The sequence below is a fragment of the Esox lucius genome, chromosome 17 (assembly GCF_011004845.1).
Source record: "Esox lucius isolate fEsoLuc1 chromosome 17, fEsoLuc1.pri, whole genome shotgun sequence".
NCBI lineage: Eukaryota > Metazoa > Chordata > Actinopteri > Esociformes > Esocidae > Esox > Esox lucius.
The window spans coordinates 31,805,326-31,825,678 of record NC_047585.1 but is presented as its reverse complement, the minus strand read 5'-3'; the positions used below and the strand labels follow the sequence as shown (position 1 = coordinate 31,825,678).

At 38.8% G+C, this 20,353-nt stretch overlaps 2 protein-coding genes across 3 annotated transcripts in view; one reads left to right on the top strand and one right to left on the bottom strand.

Annotated features, from left to right (window-relative positions):
• Positions 1 to 59: 59 nt before the first annotated feature.
• On the top strand, positions 60 to 5,969 carry si:ch73-190f16.2 (SOSS complex subunit B1-B). Of its 2 annotated transcripts, none has more exons than XM_010881433.5 (7): positions 60 to 231; positions 621 to 744; positions 1,004 to 1,142; positions 1,898 to 1,969; positions 3,592 to 3,676; positions 3,989 to 4,049; positions 4,719 to 5,969. In XM_010881433.5, exons 2-7 carry the CDS (start codon positions 666 to 668, stop codon positions 4,889 to 4,891), a joined length of 609 nt encoding a protein of 202 aa, XP_010879735.1. In that variant the 5' UTR covers positions 60 to 231; positions 621 to 665; the 3' UTR covers positions 4,892 to 5,969. The 2 variants fall into 2 exon arrangements, with proteins under 2 accessions (XP_010879735.1, XP_010879736.1); XM_010881434.5 differs by having other exon boundaries at positions 605 to 744.
• Positions 5,970 to 6,098: 129 nt separating this feature from the next.
• LOC105017093 (serine/threonine-protein phosphatase 6 regulatory ankyrin repeat subunit C) overlaps positions 6,099 to 20,353 on the bottom strand; it is a 49,103-nt gene continuing 34,848 nt past the window's right edge. The window contains exons 25-28 of the mRNA XM_010881435.4: positions 20,124 to 20,206; positions 19,886 to 19,968; positions 19,572 to 19,663; positions 6,099 to 19,224 (exon numbers count right to left, since the gene is read on the bottom strand). Coding sequence (XP_010879737.1) covers positions 18,983 to 19,224; positions 19,572 to 19,663; positions 19,886 to 19,968; positions 20,124 to 20,206 — 500 coding nt within the window. The 3' untranslated portion in view covers positions 6,099 to 18,982. The remainder of the gene's footprint in view (positions 19,225 to 19,571; positions 19,664 to 19,885; positions 19,969 to 20,123; positions 20,207 to 20,353) is intronic.

Here is a 20,353-nt window from a genome sequence, read left to right as displayed (position 1 = left end):
GTGGCCCATTGACGGAAGGTAACCGTAATACATGCGGTTTCCAATCTCCCGAGTAGTATCTCTGGTCTTTGCCTCTACTTTAGTGACGTACTGTACTGACTCTGTAACGAAAAAATAAACAGCCTTTAACATACAGGAAAACCATACTTCTATTTTAACTAACTGGTCCCATTACTTAAAATTGCATATACCGGATAACGCAGCTGTGAACGACAATACTACCCCGTTGAGGTAATTACTTTTAGCAAAATACCTGTCACCCATTTAGCTATAGCTAACGTTAGCTCCCATAGCTATCATATGCTAATAGGTTTTATGTATGGAAGTAATTAATGCTTGAGACAGCTCCAGATACTGAAGCAGGCAGTAGCTAACTCACTGTTGGCTAACCGTCCTGCAGTTTGCTCAACTACACCACCAGTTGCGCGACTGGTTTTGATAGCTAGCTAGTTACTTCTTAACTAACGCTAGTCATTACTAGTCGACTTCAGTTGCATACTTGCATTGATGTAATCTTTTCATTACTGTGTAGAAATGCATGTATTATTATCAAGGCCACGCATTTGCCTTTAAGCTTGCTCTTACACACTTGACAACATTTCAGTGCTGCTTTGTTCCAGAGTTGACTTAGCAACAGTTTTGGATACATGACGAGAATTTGAAAGATGACGACAGAGACCCAAGTTAAGGACATCAAGCCAGGTCTCAAGAATCTCAACGTTATTTTCATCGTATTAGAAACAGGTAAGAAAGGTATTGTTACTTATTACCAGTAACGTTATAAACAGTTCATGATCTTGTTATGCCCTGTGGTGGAGCAAAATGAATGTAAAATTTTAGACACACACGTTGATTTATTTCAGCCATCAAATATATATATTTTCTAAACTTCCCTCTCATAATGAGATAATTTACACCTTCTTGTACAACTATGTTGCTTTCGGGGCTGTAAAGCAAGGGAAATCATTCTGATAATATGTTCCTCCTATTCCCTTTAACACAGGACGAGTGACCAAGACAAAGGATGGGCATGAGGTGCGGACCTGTAAGGTTGCGGACAAGACTGGCAGCATCAGCATCTCTGTTTGGGATGAGGTCGGGGGACTGATCCAAACTGGTGACATCATCAGACTTACCAAGGGGTGAGTCACTGATGAAGTTACATTATGTTCTGGTTGAGAGACCTAACATTGAATTGCATTGAAATATATGCTATAAATATATACAATTGAGCATTTGAATGCAGACATTTTCTCTAGAAACCTGTATGTTGAATACAATGATATTTAAACCTTTTTAATTACCAGTCATCAATGTTGTAGGTCGCCTTTCAGGCAGGAATAGAAGGAATGATGTCAACAGTTAAATGCAACAGTAATTTCTTTTTCATCTGAACACTACCAGCAATTTGTAAATGTTATTGAGTAAGATGTGGATCACAGATGTGGATCACAGGTGGCACCTTAAGTGGGGGCATACTTATCTTTTCATTTAGTGTATTTATTCTGCCAAGCACTACCTTGACTGCTGTTAAAATATTTTTCCATATTCCTTCCTGCAAAAGGACCATAAATATTGACAAATGGTAAATTTAAAATGCTTTTGTATTTAACAGAGAAAAGGTCCTGATCCAAATACTGAATTATCCACAATATGGAATTAAATGCAATTCGATGGCGGGTCACTTGGCCAATCACAGTCATCACCTCCCTACCACAGAGCTCTGCTGGGCAAAAAATCCATATAGAAATATAAAAAGTCCACCAAATCGTACCAATTACCATAAAGTTACTTTTGCTTGAGTATATACCCTATGTTATTTGTAGTGTTGTTTCACCTATACACATTTTGGGTGAAATGTACTTTGTATTGAATTAATTGCTTGTTTTGTCTCCAGATATGCGTCGGTGTTCAAAGGCTGCCTGACTCTTTACACTGGCAGAGGTGGAGAGCTGTCCAAGATTGGAGAGTAAGTACTGTAATTGCTCTGTGCTGAATTATATTTCATGCTAAATGAATGAAGAAGCCAGGTCAATCTCAAATTGTGGTAGTAACTGCTGTCTCTGGATTGTGGCCCCATGAAAAAAAAAACAGAAACATAATATTTATTTAACAATTTAATAACAAAACATATGCAAGGATTTCATCCTGCAAAACGCATGTGTATCTACTGTAGAAAAAAACCTTTGGCTAGAAAGAGCTTCTAACATATTTTTTTTTTATTAAAGCAAGTTTGTAATTTGTGTGACCTTTATAATGCATAACTTAAGAAATTTGCTTTAGTAAACTGTAATGTCTTCAAATAGTCCTGTAGTAAATTATTTTAAGCTTCATGCAGTGATCTCACACAGCTTCAGTTGTGTTGAGGTTGAGTCTCTGGGATGGCCTGTCAGCAGATTTACACACCTAAAGTGTTTGGGGTCATTTTTGTGCTAAATTAGAAAATGTATTGTTCTTCAGTCAAAGATGTTGGTGTCTTGTAAGACAACTTCTAACTATTTACTTTAGTGCCAGATGACTGAGCAAGGACTTCACTGCATTTTATTTGTCTGGCCCTCAAGAAAGTGACCTTTAAGTACTGTGCACCAGATGAACATTTAAGGCACAGAAAAATTGCTTTAGAGAATTTTCTTAGACAGCCTAAGACTTTTCTACAGTAGTGTTTCTGTGTGTATGTACATTTATTTAGTGTCTTGCAAGAGTATACATACTCAAATGGTGCATTGACCTATTTTATTTTTGAACACTGACATTCCAAGATCCATTATTGTAAGGTGAAATGTTTTCATTTGTGTTTTTATGATTGGTATTAACAATCCTACAAGTGGCACAATGTCATCATAATGGTAAAGAAATTAGGCTACCATATTACACTGCTCAAAAAAATGAAGGGAACACGTAATTGTCACAGTATAACACCAAGTCAATTAAACTTCAGGGATATCAATCTGTCCAGTCCGTACATACCGTCGCAAGAAGGTTTGCTGTGTCTCCCAGTACAGTCTCAACTGGATAGAGGAGATACCAGGAGATTGGCAGTTACACAAGGAGAGCTGGACAGGGCCGTAGAAGGGCATCAATCCAGCAGCATGACCGGTATCTTCTCCTTGAGCCAGGTCTCTACAAAATGACCTTCAGCGGGCTACTGGTGTGCATGTTTCTGACCAAACTGTCAGAAACAGACTCCATGAGGGTGGCATGAGGGCCCACGTCCTCTAGTGGGACCTGTGCTCACAGCCCAGCACCATGCAGCTTGATTGGCATTTGCCAGAGAACACCAGAAATGGCAGGTCCGCCACTGGCACCCCATTCTGTTCAAAGATGAGAGCAGGTTCACACTGAGCATATGTGACAGATGTGAAAGAGTCTGGAGACGCTGTGGTGAACATTATGCTGCATGACCGGTTTGGCGTGGGTTTAATATATTTTGTTCATGAAGACCCGATGTGTGATTTTAAGTGTTCCCTAAATGCCATGCCAAAATGACACCGAACATCCAAGAACAACCCACACACATTGTAATTATGACTGAGTGATGCATGTTATATGGAAATGGTGTAAACTAATGGTAACTGCTAATGTTATGTTTAGGTTTTGTATGGTGTACTCAGAAGTGCCAAACTTCAGTGAACCTAACCCAGAATACTCTAACATGGATCAAATGAAAAACAAGCCGGTAAGTGCATAATTTGCTTTAAAATAAAGTATGTGCTATTTATATTGGGATATCCAGGCAGATAAGGGACATAAATACATTACTCATAGAATGGAGTACTAATGCTATTCCAAACCTACAATTAGTAATCAGCTCAATGCAGGTCCATGGTTAGAGTAGCTATAGTGCAACAACTAATCTAACAACAAAAGCTGATTTGCATTCCGTACACCCACCATTCAATTCTTGAAACGCCCTTCAGACACTCACTGTATGCAGCTACCAATTACCCTTTTTCTTGTACTGTACATGAACAGATCATTTAATTCCTAGGTACTCAGTGACCAAGGAAACATGCTGAACAACAACAACAGCTCATCGGTGGGCTCAGCTGGTAAGTCCACTATTTATTAATATGTATGTTTTTTAAATTAGAACTTTTAAAGCCACTTATTCAATAATGTCTTTTTTGCGTCTGTAGAATAGCATAGCTAGGTAAATAGAAGTGACAAGGTAACTTGCACTGACAGACTTGCAAACGGCATGTTAGGAGAGTTTAGAGTACACTTTATCCATTTTGATAGACGGGGTTATTGGCTTAAATACATGACATTCAACAATATGTAAACTACTGAACACAGCTCAGATTCTTCCAATATCGGTCAATTGTAGGGAAGTACCATAAAACAAGGCAGGGGAAAGATGGAATACATTAAATTAAGAAAACCTGTAAAATCACACTGCCATCCCCACTGCCCTCTAAAATAACACAACCATCTAAAAATAAAAGTTCCTACACCGTAACCCATTTTTGACTGTTTTTCTCTTACCCGAATAAATATTGACCTGTCCCTAGAAGAGTACAATTCCTGAAAGAACCATATAATCAATTCTTGACGCTGTAACGTTGCTTCTCTTACCTGCAAGTGGCTGGTTCAGCGAACAGACAGCAATATCTACCTGTTACGTTGGTTTTATTCTGAACACTTTAACACTACTCAGCCCCCCTGTAGCTGTTCGATGAAGGTTTGTACAGTCAGCGTGCCAATTTGTCATTCTATAGGAAACGAAACTACCAATGGGAATGGCGTTAATTCTCAAGGTTCCGGGAGCTTGACTAACCCTCAGCAGGGAGGGCGGGCTGGCAGTGGTGTCGGCAGCAGAGCAGCTAATCCTGGAGCAGGAGGGGCGGCCGTTATCAATGGAAAGGAGACCAGACGGTCAGCCAAAAGATGATTGGAGCAGAGGGAAGGAAAGTCCATCCCTCAACAGAAATGTCAAACAATGAGAGACTCCCACTGACGACTCTGATTTGTTTGTTTTACACCGGTGTTCCTCAACCCCGCTCCTGGACGCCCCCCTGCCCTGTGACAGAGCAGGGAGAGATCTAAAACATGCAGGGCAGGGGGGCGCCCAGGAGCGGGGTTGAGGAACACTGTTTTACACGTTTCTCACATTTCTTTTACAACAAACTGCAGTTTATCTATAGTGTCTTATGTAATTCACTTTGTTGTTGAAATTACCATAATGACCATTACAGTTTATTTACTTCATGAAAAGTATCTTAACTGATTACATTTTTTATAAGAAACACTCATGAAAGAAGTTATGTAACTATAGTTTTTTTTTTTTTTATGTTTTTATAATGTTTTTATTTTTTTTTCTGTGTAATGGAAAGCCATAATACACAGGTGCAAAAATAAGTTTGACAGTGAGACTGTGTTTATTCGTCTCTGTACTGATTTGATTGAGGTGAAAAATAGACGATCCACTGAGTGTATCATCCATATTGCATGAATCTTTTAGAAATGACAACACTTTGTACATCCAAAACCAAAAGTATTTTGACAGTTGTACTTGTGTAGAAGTAGTCAAGATTTGTATTTGGTGCCAAATTCCTAGCATACTTTACAAACTTATTGGATGCATTTGCAGTTTTTCAATTATTTTACACCCAGTGAATGATAAACATGACATTTTGGTTTGGGGGTGTGTTGGAAAAATAATGTTGTCACAAGGTTGATGTAGTTATTGGTTGCTAGAATATGAGACCAAATACAAAAAGACTACTATAACCATCCTCACATAAGGCTAACTTAAATCTCAGAGAACGATTACTTCAAAATTCTTAAGTGCAGAACAAACAAAATGTGATTGTACAAATATTTTTGCACCTCACTATGTTTTTCAAAGAAAGACTGGCAGGGATGTTACCTTCCCTATGTTTAGAATGTGATACTGCTTATAAAAAGTTATTTACATTGTAAATTCATTGTTTCTAATGTGTCTAAAATATAAAAATAATTTTAACTGATGTGCTTTGTAAAAGATGCCTAAAAAGGACACCGATGGGCATTGATTCTCACAGTCAAAAAACTGCATATTGTGTATTAAACTGTAAAAAGAGAAAACAAAACAAGGAAAAAAACACAGTAGATTTATATTAAGCAATAGCACTTTATTTAAACATAACCAATCCTAAGCCACAACACTGAATGACAAGACTCATAGGCTGCAGCATACATTGTAAAAAAACAAAACAAAAAAATGATCAGGTTTCAATGCCTTGGGTTGTTAGGTTTCTCCTGTAATGTCAGAAAGGTCAATGCAGATTACGCCGTTTGATTCACTTAAATAATCCTAGTCATGTCTTTTATACATGTAACATTTTGTAACAACCATTCACCAGCACACTTAAAGATACAACAAGGCAAGGTGCTTTCAGGAATTGCATTGTCACATAAAATTATGAGCAAGGAGAGGAGTTGTTTAAGGGTGGGCAAGGGGAGTCTGAATTAGTATTTTTGGGTTTCTAACCCTGGTTACTATATCTGACATTCCTTTGCTTCAAAATGTCAAATGTTGGTCGGTGGGGGTTTGTATGACAAATTAATAATTTAATGTCTAGATTTCTCTTTTATACAGGCTTAAGGCTGGATACAATACGATTTCCCTTCACACGTAAACACCACGTGTCACATATCCATCATCAGATCAGAAATAAGAGCATTAGTTATTTGTTGCTTTTGTAATCAAGTTAGACACACATTCTCTCAATCTCTCGTAGTTGTACAAACGGTTACAACCGTAAACTCGATTTTTTAGATGTATGGCTCAACTTACACATGTCCTGTAAAAACCCACCGTGCTTTGAAAAACAGGATGATTACTGGTGGGCAAAATGATACTCTCTGGGGGGGGGGGGTTCATAGAAAGCAGTCATAAAGTACCTTGTTACAACAAGTATCTGAAGGATAGCACACATGTACCACAGACACAAGCCACGTGTATGCTACAACAGTTAGACCTTAAAGAGATTTCATTCTGATCAGAATACAGTTTGGCTTCACATTCCAGTGGTTGTGATATATTATTTTTCCTTTCATGTTACAACTGCACTCTCACATACACACAAACACACGCTTGCTTTTTTTTTTTGTCATTTGGATCAAAAGAGATCAAAAGTGCTTTCATATTTCAGACCCTAGTTTAGGTGGTTATGAGCTAAGAAGACAGATGAGCTGTGCATCAAGGAGGTAGGCAAAACAGAACATCATGATCATATCAACTACATGAGAAGTAATAGCATGGACTTGAGTATCTTACTAATGAGATTAAACTTTAGATGTGTGAATTTTCTATTTAAATTAATTGTAATCTGATATATTTCTGAGGTAATATGTATTTAATATAGCATAATGTACTTCATCTCATGCTAGTAAAACCTATATATTTTGTTAAGCAACTGAAGGCTCTAGAAAATACACAATACTGAATGCAGGCATGCTCAAGCACTCCATCAGGCCACAGTGGCCCAACCTTACTTCAAAACAGCCTACAGTGCAAGGGAGGCATTGACAAAAGTCCTGAAAGGAAGCATTTCATGCGTTTTTCCTTCACATTGCACCACCTCACATTGCACCACCTGAATGTATAGTTAGGCCTTAATGAAGCACAACATTTTCATGATCACCCACAGTTCACACTGAAGTCACATGGGAAGTCAACATGCTTTCCTAAACATTGGCTTAGCATACCCGATCCATTCTACGGAACACAAACGGATATGCAAGTTTAACTAATAGTGTCATCCCAAACTTACAATTATTGACCAATTCCTAACTTCTACCCTCTGCTTCAAAGACGGTGGAGGAAAAAAGCAGCGAAATCAGGAGCCAATGATATTCTAGTACAGGCAATATGGACATGCTACAATCCAAGCATATAATAATCCAATGTTGTAGCCCGCAGACAAGGCCTGTGTTAAGTGTCTCCTGGCTGGTGTATGGACTAAACAAACCCTAGTATCATACAAAGTAATGTCCAATGACTTCAAACCAAGACCACTCTGCCCTCCTGAAAAAAGGCAAATGTATCCAGAATAAAATGTATAATTAGGGCTGTTAAGGCAAAGGACACTGCAAACTAAATTAAACTTTGAATTATACCATTTATATTTCTCAAATTTTATTCAAAGGTCCATTAATGCAAATTAGTCTGCCCACATTCCACATAGGATGTTGTATTAGAAACCAGTAGGCCTAACCTTTCACGTTATCATTAATTTTAAAATTTGCTCAAATTAAAATAATCAAATTTAATGACTAAACCAAAAACTAGTACAGACCATAGCACCAGATTCTTACAAACATCAGTGTTTCACAGGGAATGTATTTCATGTTACCAATTAGGAACAAACCAATATTCTTTATGGTATTTGTAAACCAGGAAATTGTGTAAAGAAGTACAACAGACAAGAATGAATACACACATTCTTTGCCCTTTTGCAGATAGCAGTTCATATTGCCATCCCACACTCACATTCTTGACTTCATACACACTAATGAAGACGTGACAGCAAACTGCCCAAATTGTTACACACACAAGCGCACACGCGCACACACAGAACACAGAACTATATACCTACTCTCTAAAAAAAAAAGTATCCTTAAGTTCTCCGGTATAGGGATCCATTGTGTTTCATGTCCACAAAATACAATGTTCTATCACTACCTCAGCTGAACCAAGTGCCTTGATGTTACTTTGAAGATCACATATTATACTTGGAACATATGGCAATGCAGAGAATGATCAATATCAATACACAAGCACATACATAGATGCCCAATTAAAGGGGTTGCATACAAACAAGCTATTAAAATGTCAAAGCTACAACATTTCATTCTTGATTATCTTAAGTCTATTGTATTTGTCTTCAAATACTTGAAAAAGATTATTAGAAGGGGATGTACAGACACCAACTACATCCTAAACAAATCAACATATACTGCTAAAATGGTACTAAAAACGTCACAAATATTAGTCCTTTTCACTCAGCTTTATAATAATTCACTATATTGAAGTGAATCTACAATCGCCACACACCACTTCGTCTGCAGTGCATTTTTTGTGATGTTGTAATTAGAACACCAAAGTGCACTTGCCAATATTGCTTTGTTATGAATTCCCACTAAACACCCTTTCACGGTGTTGTTCAGGTCCATTAAGAGTGGCTGTTCCTTTGAAAAGACTAAGGCAAGAATCAAACAAGGGCAGGGGAAAAATACAGTCAAGTTGTACATCCAAAAGATGTTTGGATTCATGACAACTGCACAAGTGTTTCTTTGGATTTGTGCTTTAAAGTATTTCTCCAGCCAATTAATTTCTCCAGTACACCACATGGAAAGCGTGGTGGCATCAGTGCCATGTTTTGTGGTTTGAATGAACAACACTGGCTCACTTGCTTTGCTTAACCCTTTCAGTGATTGTATGTGTTTCAACAATAAGGCTTTCAATTGGCATGAATGGAAGACCAAAATCTATCAAGAACTTTACTATTTGCTCAATGGTTCTAACAGCACAGTTTTGTATGCCCGTTTATATGGGGACAAAGTCAGTCAGGATTGTATTAGGTAGTTTGAGAAGCTGAGTGCTAAAACAACATTCTTCAATTTCCACCCCAAACCAATATATAAAATGCACACAACTCCCACAAATAAGGTACTTTTTTTACCCCCCCCCCCCCCCAAGACATTTATATATGTGGGTTGCCAATTAAGGAATACTACTGTAATGGAAATGTATTTGTAATATTTAATATCTTTATTCGCCTATTTGTATTTTCCATCCTATGGGTAGCTGTCAAAGAAGCAGTGAAGTCATAAAGCAATAATCAAATCAAAGTAACAAAAAGGTTGTCACGTTGCATAATATGTATCAAATGACTCCCCAATGAGGTCTAATACATTAATAAAATTCACTGGCTTAGGTAAAAATCATTGAGACGTAACATCTTGAGGTAAGCTGTTAGATGTCTCCTTACAGCTAATCAAGTAACAGAGCCACACACTAGAAAGTGTACTCTCCACTAAAAAAGCAATTTCAACCCTTTGTAGAAAAAAAATATTTTTGAGTAAGGGGTCAACTTGGTAACTACCCTTTAAGAGAACAAAAACAAACAAAGTAAATAAATTGGTGTTTAAAACTGTCCCTGAAGTATTTCAAAGCAGCCAACTACTTTTAGAGAAAGGGTGAAAATTCAAACAACAGTTAGCATTGTTTGATCATAGCTATATGTTGTTACAAAGCCTTTTATATACAGAGGCTCAAAAGAGAAAAACTATTCAACCAGTTCACAAGTTAATTCAGGACCAAACCAAATTCAGACAGTAAAAGGTCACACAACCTATTGGGGTCGTACTGCAGAAAAGAACGTTACCCCTGTGTGCCATGACTACATGTGTCCGACAAAGAAAAGCCCAAAAGTCTGTGGAGTCCATATATACTGTATTTTCTTTATTCTTTAACAAGACTATTTTTTGTGATACATTATCCCCACTGTATCCCAACTGTAAATTCGGATTTGCATTTTTTATTCTGTCAATTTAACAAAGACACAGATGCCAAGTGGAACAAACACTTCAACAATAATTTTGATTTTTTTTGTTACTACAAACATGTAATATTTTCCATCTAGCAGAAGTTATACAGGATATGTTTGGTTTCCATCAAACTGTCAAAAGACTTTCATGTCAAAGAAAATATGTGCATTTCCCCACCAGAGCTGTGCTTACACCATTGTATTGTTCTGGATAATTGTACCAAATACAAACAGAAAGTTCAATCTGTTGTTTCCATCGCACTGTCAACTCTATCAATATTTCTGTCAAAAAAACAGTTAAATTGCAAGTATGTCTACACTGATCTTGGAACATGCACTATAGCCAACAGTTCATGGATACAATGTGGGTAAGCTAACCACAGACTACAGATGAGATTAGTATGGATAAAATTCAAGGTTATTTGTATCTGTCAAAGGACACCTATGAATCAATGATCATGTCACCAAAATAAAAGCCTCACTAATTACAGGTAAGGAGCATTCCAGCTCATCACCATGCACTTTGATCGCACTTAAAGTTCATTATAACATTTCATTTGTAGCCTTATAACTGCATGCTTTCCTGAGTCGTAGTAGGACCACACAACATACTGTGACACCAAGTTGACTTTGATATGGTGGTTATTATATCAATGTTTGCACATACTGGCATTGCCACCGCCCTTTCTCACATTGTTCATTTTACACAAAAAAAGAGCCCACCTTGTCTAGCATATTTTCTTTTGTCAAAATCTGGAAAGTGTATCAACCCACATTCAGTCTCCATCAGGCTTTACTTGCATAAAAATATTGGATGGTAACCTGGTTACCGACAATTTAATAATGAAAGCAATCAAAAACTAAACCACATGTGAACATCAACATCTATTTAACATTGTCTCCATAGAGACAGGACAGCAGACATGCAGCCGTTAAAATCATGGAAGAACTTCCGTGTGCTTAACTCATGGATTTATAAACCTACGGTGACAGGTGGTTTTAATTTAATAATCGAATGTTGATTTTAACTAGACAGTTGTATCATTTTCAGTATATCTTGTAAAATCTGTGTAATGCATCCTACATGTTTATGAACTTGTTTTTTGTTGTCAACTGGAGCCATTTTATAGAATTTGTTGGTAGATTAACATTACACACCGCTGATGACGAAGATATAATTCAACTGTGTGCTGTGCAAGAAAATATTTTTATGGTATACTCAATACTTCAAAGAATTCTTTCAAATGGGAATAAGACAAAAAGGTTAACTGCCTAGCTATTGCCTTTATCCAATGGGTATTCAAGTAATAAAGGACAACACTGTCCTGGAGGTAAGTGGGAGATATCCCAGAGGACAGCATAACCATGGGGATCACTGGAAAAGAAACCCAGAAGTTACTTCCACACCTATTCCTATTCCTTCCACACCTAATTAAGAGGTAATTTAATAAGCGTGACAGAAGTGTTTGATTGCATATGGGACCACGGTGCTCATCAAAACAAAAGGCAGCTACATTAGGCCACTACATCAAAAGTGTGTTTTCTAATTTGACCATGACCCCACTGTACTTCAGCTCCCCCTTCCACTCACACATCTCATTGTAACATTTCATCAGCTGCCCAAAATCCATTAGTACCCTGAATATTGTTTTTTAAGATAGAAAATGGAAATTAATGAAACTTTTCTTTTCCTTATAATTTGCAATAGTTATTTTCTTCCAAACAGTTAACAGTACTCAGACTACTTTTGTGCAATGCAACATTGGGGTCTTACATCATACTAGTGACTTTGCCATATTTGTCGATCCAGCTCCCAAATAAAACGCACCAAGTCCTGCACCACACACATCAACAATGACGTAATACTATGGACCTCATTCCACCCTGCCCAAAGCATCCATGTCTCTCATTACAACTATTTAAAGCATTATCAGAAAGTTGTTCATCTTTGCCATTCAAGCCATTGTAAGATATTATTGTGATTAATCCATTTTCTATATTTTTTTAAAGACTTTCCAAGCAGATACATTTCATACCATCCTGATATTAACTTTTCGTCAGGCATTAACCAAACTTTGGTTGATATATGTTAACACAATCCAGAATGAAATCCTCCAAAGGAATTAAGGATAAATTATAAAGAATCATTTTTTTCCCTTGATGTAAGGCCTGCAGATCATAACGTCTGGTAGTTTCTTCAAGCTTTTGGTTATATGCAGATCACAAACAACAGTATGTGCCACTAGGCCAACTACATATGTAAGTGTACTATGTTACCCTTTGTTAACATAGTCTGTTATGAAATGTTTTTTCTAATTTTTCTAATTATTCAGTGAGGTTTCACCCTGCTCCTATGCCCTTGTGCATATCATTATAAACACCTATCTCAAGTGTAGCTCACTCTGTAACACCATAGCCCTTGTAATGCCAGGGTGGTGTGTTGAACTGCCACAGAGGGCTAGTTTTAAAAATGTACACACACTAAACAATGTAAAGCGTAAGATCGAATGCATAGCCCAATTAAATGAAACTGATTGAGATGACAATGTGGTGTGTATTATTCCCAGAGTAGGCCTAAAATTAAGACTGAGAAAATAAACACATGCAGAACATGATCCCTTTATTTGCAGACGCTTGGGGAAACATCATCTTGTAGTATGTACGTGGAGCCCAAACAGTAGGAACTGCAGCCACAACCTAAACCCAGTTTCTCTGTATGTGCTGAAGACCCAATTGGACATCTCCATTGAACATGAAGACACGTTATTTACAGAACGACAAACGGGGACATATGTGGCACATACAGGTCTAGGTAACAGCATCGAGTGTTAAGGTTGACTCTTTTGATATCTGACAAAAAGGGACGCGTTCCCAAATGTAAATCACAAATGAGCTACCAAGAAAATAATGAATATGTTCTGTAAGGCAATCTTGATAAAAAAATTACAAATAAATGGTGAGTCCACTGTTAAAAAGGAGGCATGGCTCAGCAATTAGACCAAGTGCCCATTGTTGACAAAATAATACCAGAGGAAATAAAAATGAAATGATGATATTGGAGCGAGGCTATTGCGGACAGACGTAAGGCTTTGCTAGGGTACACACTTTTGGGCTAACCCTCCTGCTGAATGCAATAATACATTTCAATGGCTCAAATGACAAAGACTAAACCATCCCTTAATATCAAAGATGTAATACTCTACTGCTAAATGTATGCATGAGGAAAAGGCAGAGGTAAAGATGGTGCTGTATTTGTTAGACGCTGTTTAAATTTCCTATAGTTTGGATAACTTTCTTCTTGTTGAACAGTGCACGGAAAATGTCAGGTATTCTACCAAAACCCCTGCTTTAATTTAGACCATACATTCACCTTTTTTGTCAGCAATTGACTAATATGGCTCAGTTGAGATGTCTGCAAATGTACATAATATCAAAAATTTCTTAAATCATCAGTTTCATCCCCTGCTTTTTGGCAACTCAATGAAAGGCAGTGCAAGTATACTGTTGTGTTCTGAATGTATTGTGCTGTGCCCATTTGCACACCGTCAGGTGACCTTCAACCTTTCATAGCACTATGCTAATCCCAAAGAGAAACACGCCCCTCCAATTAAACAGTGCGTCTCTCAAACAAGTGCCCTCACGTGCACACACACACACGCACACTCACAATCGTATAGATAAGTCACGAGTACATTTACTCATCTCTCCACTGTCTTACCTAAATATAAGTTAATATCTACATAAGTAACATATGTATAAATTAATACACACATACATATAGAGATATTAAATATACAGAAGTGCTTATTCTTGAAACAAGTGCTTTGGGTCAGGACTGAGTGAAAAAAGTCCAGTTTTAGGTTTTTGTTGCATCATTGAAAACTAAAATGCTTTCCACCATTCTATTGCCCCCAAAAATCACAATATTAGCCTAATATTTGTCCACAGTGTAAACGGAATGGAGAAATAGATGAAGCAGAGAGGCTTGGGGTACATCACGAAGTTCATAACCTCCCGACTGTTTACTATGATCTTTTTGGGCATCCATTGAACAATCAGGGATTCAGTCAAACTTGTTTTAAAAAGGTGTTTGTTTTCAATGTCACATCTAACCAGCCTGACAACAACAAAACTTTAGGCTACATCAAATCCATGGTCAACTGTTATACAATATAGGATAAAAGACTGGGATCTAGTTGTGGGATGTTTATATTTAAACCAACCCAAGAAATATAATTAACATAGTAAGTAACCCATGAACTCAATAACAACATTATTAAATGGCTTACTATTCGAAGTGATCTCACGTCATTGCACTAAACCTTCTCTGACATCATATAAAAAGGCTTATGTAAAATGACACAAAAAGTTCAGGTAGCTTAATACAATCATCATTTTTTTCAGCATATTAGTATAAATATGAGGAACAACAACAACACTAATTTTGGCATTTGCTATTCCTACATCATGTAAAGGATATTGACTTTGTCATCTCTTTTTTTTTTTTCTTAAAGGCTTTGACATTAAATACCTTCTGGAATCCCAGTACTGGCCATGGAATAGGTGCAAGATAAGCTGTATTTTTTTCTTCTTCTCTTTTTAAACAGTTCCATCCCAGCCATATGATTGAATGCACCAGGAACTGACAGTGAATCTCAGTTAGCAATATGATTCAGAAATAGATGTGTTGTATAATCAAAAGAGGAGTCATTATTGTATGCACGTCCACAGAGGTGCTGAATGGTTCTGATATTCCACTGAAAGAGAACAATTCTTGGGGTGTCATTAGGTTACACGACTAACGACAGGAAGGAGGAATGTCAAGAGACCATAACTGAAAAAGGGGTTTAGGTTTCTCAGTGTATCACACAATAGAGGTATTGGTACCAAACATGCCTACATGGTGTTCTTGTTGACCCAAAAGAGAAATGGGAGCACACGTACTTCAAAATGGGTGTAAAAAAGAAATCATGAATACTTTTTGGGATTCTTTGAAATTTCAATAAATAAAATACTGAAAGACACTTCTTAAAGTACTTCTGAAAAGCATTTACTAAAATAAAAAGCCCTTACGATGTTGATTGTCATCTAAACAAAAAAAGCAAAATAAGTTTAAAACATAATGTAGCCTTTAGGAAATAACCGTAGCAACATAATGCAGGTCTTTTTGTTTTCAGTGTCAGCCTTACTTTGTCAAATGTGCTGTTATGAGCAAATATGCAGCGGTACATTCCCAATACTTCTACAATTTCACCATCTAACTACATATGTAAAATCAAACATACACATGGTAAATAGGCTAAATCCTAATAATACCATACACCACTGATTTAAAAGAAAATGTCCGGTCAAAAAAAATTCAGTACATGGATGGGGTCAAATACTGATGAATCAAGTTTACTCTGTAATCTTATGTCATTTTTACAACTACCACAAGAAAACCCCCCCCAAAATAAATACAACAGAGTGAACATAATCTGAATTACGTTCAGTTCATCATAATTTCCATGAATAGCTTTATCAACTGACACACTTAAAACTAAATTGATTCCAGTAATGTGCAAAAGATAACAAAAATAAATGGATCTACAGTGGGACAATGAGGTGTGTTGTTAAAGCTTTGAGGTAAGTATAAAAAGTGCCGAATTGCTATTTTATGGAAAACAACCCTTTCATTGGGGATTTTTGGCTGTACTGTTGACAACGTGGAGTGGTCTGTCTATCAACATGATGTGCAAACTGAATTGACAGTTTTTTTAATGTTAAGTATGGCTATTTGCCAAGAATACAAAGACAAGAAAAACACAGTTCCTTTCAATTAAATAATATTTGAGAAGGTATGCATTCCAATTGAAAAATAATACTTTGGAGGCACAATGCAAGTCATTTTCGTTATTTGGAATAGGATAAGTGCCTAAACTGGAACGCAACAACATATGACATGCTAGATGTCAAAGCCCAGCTCTGCGCTGTATGGGTTTGACCGACAAACGAATGGTACTTGGGTACCTCCATCTTGCTAGCTAATGTCAATTTTCTGTGAACGGAATGCTGTAAATTAAGACAATGTATTTTGAAAAAGGACTATAATGAGATTAGATTTTAAATACCTTGTTGATGTCCAACAAGCATAAAATGAGTCCAAATGATCTTTTCACATTTCCCTATGATTAAACACCTGTCCTATACAGCGTCAGGTTTATCATCATGTTTTGGTACAGCTAACAGATGACATGGTATCATACCCTGGGTGTTCTGAACAGAATACGCCTATTCTTCAATAATGTCAAGAACATTTGCTGCACACAAGACCCTTTACTATGTGCAATAAAATTACATATTTTTCAAAATTCCCTTGTGAAAGCCTTACACTGAAAGATTAGATTTGATAAATTAGTCAATGGGATTCAGATTGAAATGTATAATGGGCTGATTTTGGCTTAAGTACAGAACTACAGAAAGTGTGTGATGGGGTGGAATACAAACAAGTGTATTTGCTTGCTAGTTCATCAAAAGCACAGTTAGGATCTAAATAAAAAGAATCACCTAATAGTTAGACTCCTCTTTGAGTCAAAAGTGCACTGAAACGACTGTGCCCACTCTGAAAAGACACATGGCCACTTGAAGAGAACGCTTACTCCCCTCAATCAAACGCTCATTATTTTCATCCTGCTGACCCTACTCCACATTTTCCTGGAATATTTCTGTAATGTCATTGAATTATTACACATCGTTTTCAGATATCATTATCAAGGACAGCTGCAACATTTAAAGTGAATGCAAAATACACAAAATCAACAGTGTAATGTTTGGACTCAGCCTTGTGTCAGGTGTACTGTTGTTGTCCTCACATTTGGTCTAACTATCCTCCAAACAGCTCCAAATAGTTTGCTTCCAACTACAAAGATGGTATGCATATGCTGGTTGAATCACTTCAGTAAGAAACAAGACCAACAAGAAAGCTGCTCAAAGAATTTGAAGGCTGTATGTGACAAAATATTGCTTCCGACTCCTATTAACGTATAAATAAAATGAAACTACATTTAGACCCGCATTGACGGAAACCGTGAATACAATCCATGAAAGAGAAAGGCAGCAATATTTTAGCAGCTATATCGAAAACGGATTTTCTCCTTATATTCCTACAGGATTCATGGCCCTGTTGTGCAAACGTATTTGACGCACGATTCACAAGTAAACACGACCACCGTTTACATTGCAACAACAAAAATAGCTTATACCACAATCAGTATGTGTGCTAAACCCATTTCTCTTAACATCTGAATGACCATGTTAATGTCCCACTGGAATTGTTCTCTTTTTAAGTCTCAAATAATCAGGGAGAAGACGGGGGGGGTGGGGGGTTTGGGGGGGTCAGAGGTCATAAACTAGGTGGGGATGAGGGGTTGTTGTCTCAGTAATTCTCAGTATTCCATAGGCACAACATAGTTAAATATCCCAAAACATCTAACAAACACCTTTTTTAAGGTGCCAAAGTATTCTACAACAGTGACAAGTGGGAGTGGGGTTCAGGCAAGACCCACAACATCTCACTTTAGTATGGTCTCTGTGAGAGGGGGAGAAACAGATAAACCCAGTCAATACAAGTACGGACTGGCCTGGTGGATGGTCAGGGGTCACACCGGTGGCCTCGGCCAGAGGGAGCTGCTTGGTACTGACTTTGACGTTAGTAGACACCAGTTTGTCACCACTTGTTTTCAAACACCTTTTTCCTGCAGAACTCTCAACTCTCCCAGACCCGTAACTGTACAGTCAAACTAAGCCACTGTCTAACCCTCTCTTGTCGTTCCCTAGCTCTACCACGGCTTCATGGTCAGCTTCAGAGAGGCACAGCACGGGAAATACCCACACATGCTGCATATTGCACCAGTTTCAGTCAGAGGTTGGCGAGGCACCGTTCTTCTACTGGGATATGCGAGGTAAGTTTATTCGTTGCTGTAGTGCAAGTATCAAAAATTCACAAGAACTGAAATCGAATTTAGAATTAGACTATCTTTAGCTCATCACATGCTTATGAATCAGTTAATTCAACAGAACCTTAATATAATGTCATGATCTTGGGGGAGAATAATTTAAAATGGTTCTGCCGGTAGTATTGAGAGGGACTCTGTGACCTGCTCTGTCCTAAGCCCATGCTAGTGACGACAGACACAGACAATGATGAGGGTGCCAGAGAGGAGAGAGGCAAATCATTGCATATAGGTTTGACTGTACCCATCAGGGATTTAGTTTTTCTTCGAACACAAACACACATCCAAACACGCACACATCCAAACACACACACACAAACACGCACTTCTAAGTATTCTGTTGTGTGTGTTAGAAAGGGGGAGGGGGGCCGTCCCCCGGACCGTAGTGGGTTGAAGAGGGGCGATCCGGCTAGTTAGAGATATAAGGGGACAGGATCGGGAGGGTGGGGTTCGGTCTCACTCGGTGAAGCAGCTATCCAAGCCAATTGTGCCATGGCATTCCTTGGCGTAGGCGTGGCGCAGGTTGCCGTTCGGCAGGGGCCCACAGGCGGCGATGCCACAGTGCTTCAGCAGGTTGAGGCCGAAGGAGGCGGCAGCGCTGGCGTCTTTGGGGGGGAAAGGCTTCATGGTGGAGAGGATCAGGGCCAGGCAGTCCGCCACGTCCTTATTAGGGGCACAGGCCAGGGCTGGGGTGTGCCCTGACAGGAGGATAGGAAGCACACGCTGGGTTAAACCTTCCATACATAACCCACAGTCAGGAATAACAACAGTTCCCTTTTTGCACTTCTCAATAACAACCTGCTAGTGAAGCAGCGTGCAGATCAGAGCAGGGTAAACAAAATGGCCACACGGCCCTGGTCTGGAGCAGGGTAAACAAAATGGTCACACAGCCCTGGTCTGGAGCAGGGTAAACAAAATGGCCACACGGCCCTGGTCTGGAGCAGGGTAAACAAAATGGCCACACGGCCCTGGTCTGGAGCAGGGTAAACAAAATGGCCACACGGCCCTGGTCTGGAGCAGGGTAACAGACAGTGTGGTGACTCACCCTCCTCATCGACAGCCATCACGGCTGCTCCGCGGCTCAGCAGTACCTGCACCACCGTAGCCAAACCATTCCTGGCTGCGATATGGAGGGGCCTGGGGAGGAAGAGGGAGACCATCAGAGCGCCTGGGTAAACCAACGGTCTTTACGGTTTATCCAGCCCAAGCTCTCTGACTCATACAAACTCCACGGGCGAGCAGTCACAGTGTGAGAGTCTGAATGGGCTGAGAGAGAGCTGAAGCAGGGGCTTTTTACAGGGTTGAATGGTGTGAATGAAAGTGTTAATGAAAGGCTGCATCGCTGGGATGAGGTCTCACATTTGCAGTGCACTGTTGGTTGCATTGATGAGCGAGGGGTCGCTGATCTCTCCCAGGATTAACAGGGCACACATCTCATGGGACTGTGGGGGGAAAACACCAGGGTTAGCATACACTGTCCAAGCCAGAACAGGGCTCAGAGTCCTGTTTGTTTACATCGTTAAATGAAGCACAAACAGCGGACACTCCCAGCGCCCCACAGCGAGCCGCGTCAGCCGGGTATGTGACAGGGTCTTGCCTTGCTGCAGGCCAGGTGTAGGGCAGTGTTGTCATTGACGTCCAGCAGGCTCAGGTCTGCCTTGGCCTGGTGCAGCAGGATCTCTGTTGGGTTCACACATCATCATCATTATCATCATTAGGCTGCAGAACAGTTGACAACAACCTTCCTCCAAGTGTTATGGCAGGATTTGCTTTGTGATGTTTTGTCCATGATTATGCAACTCATAAAAATGCGCAAAATGCAAATTA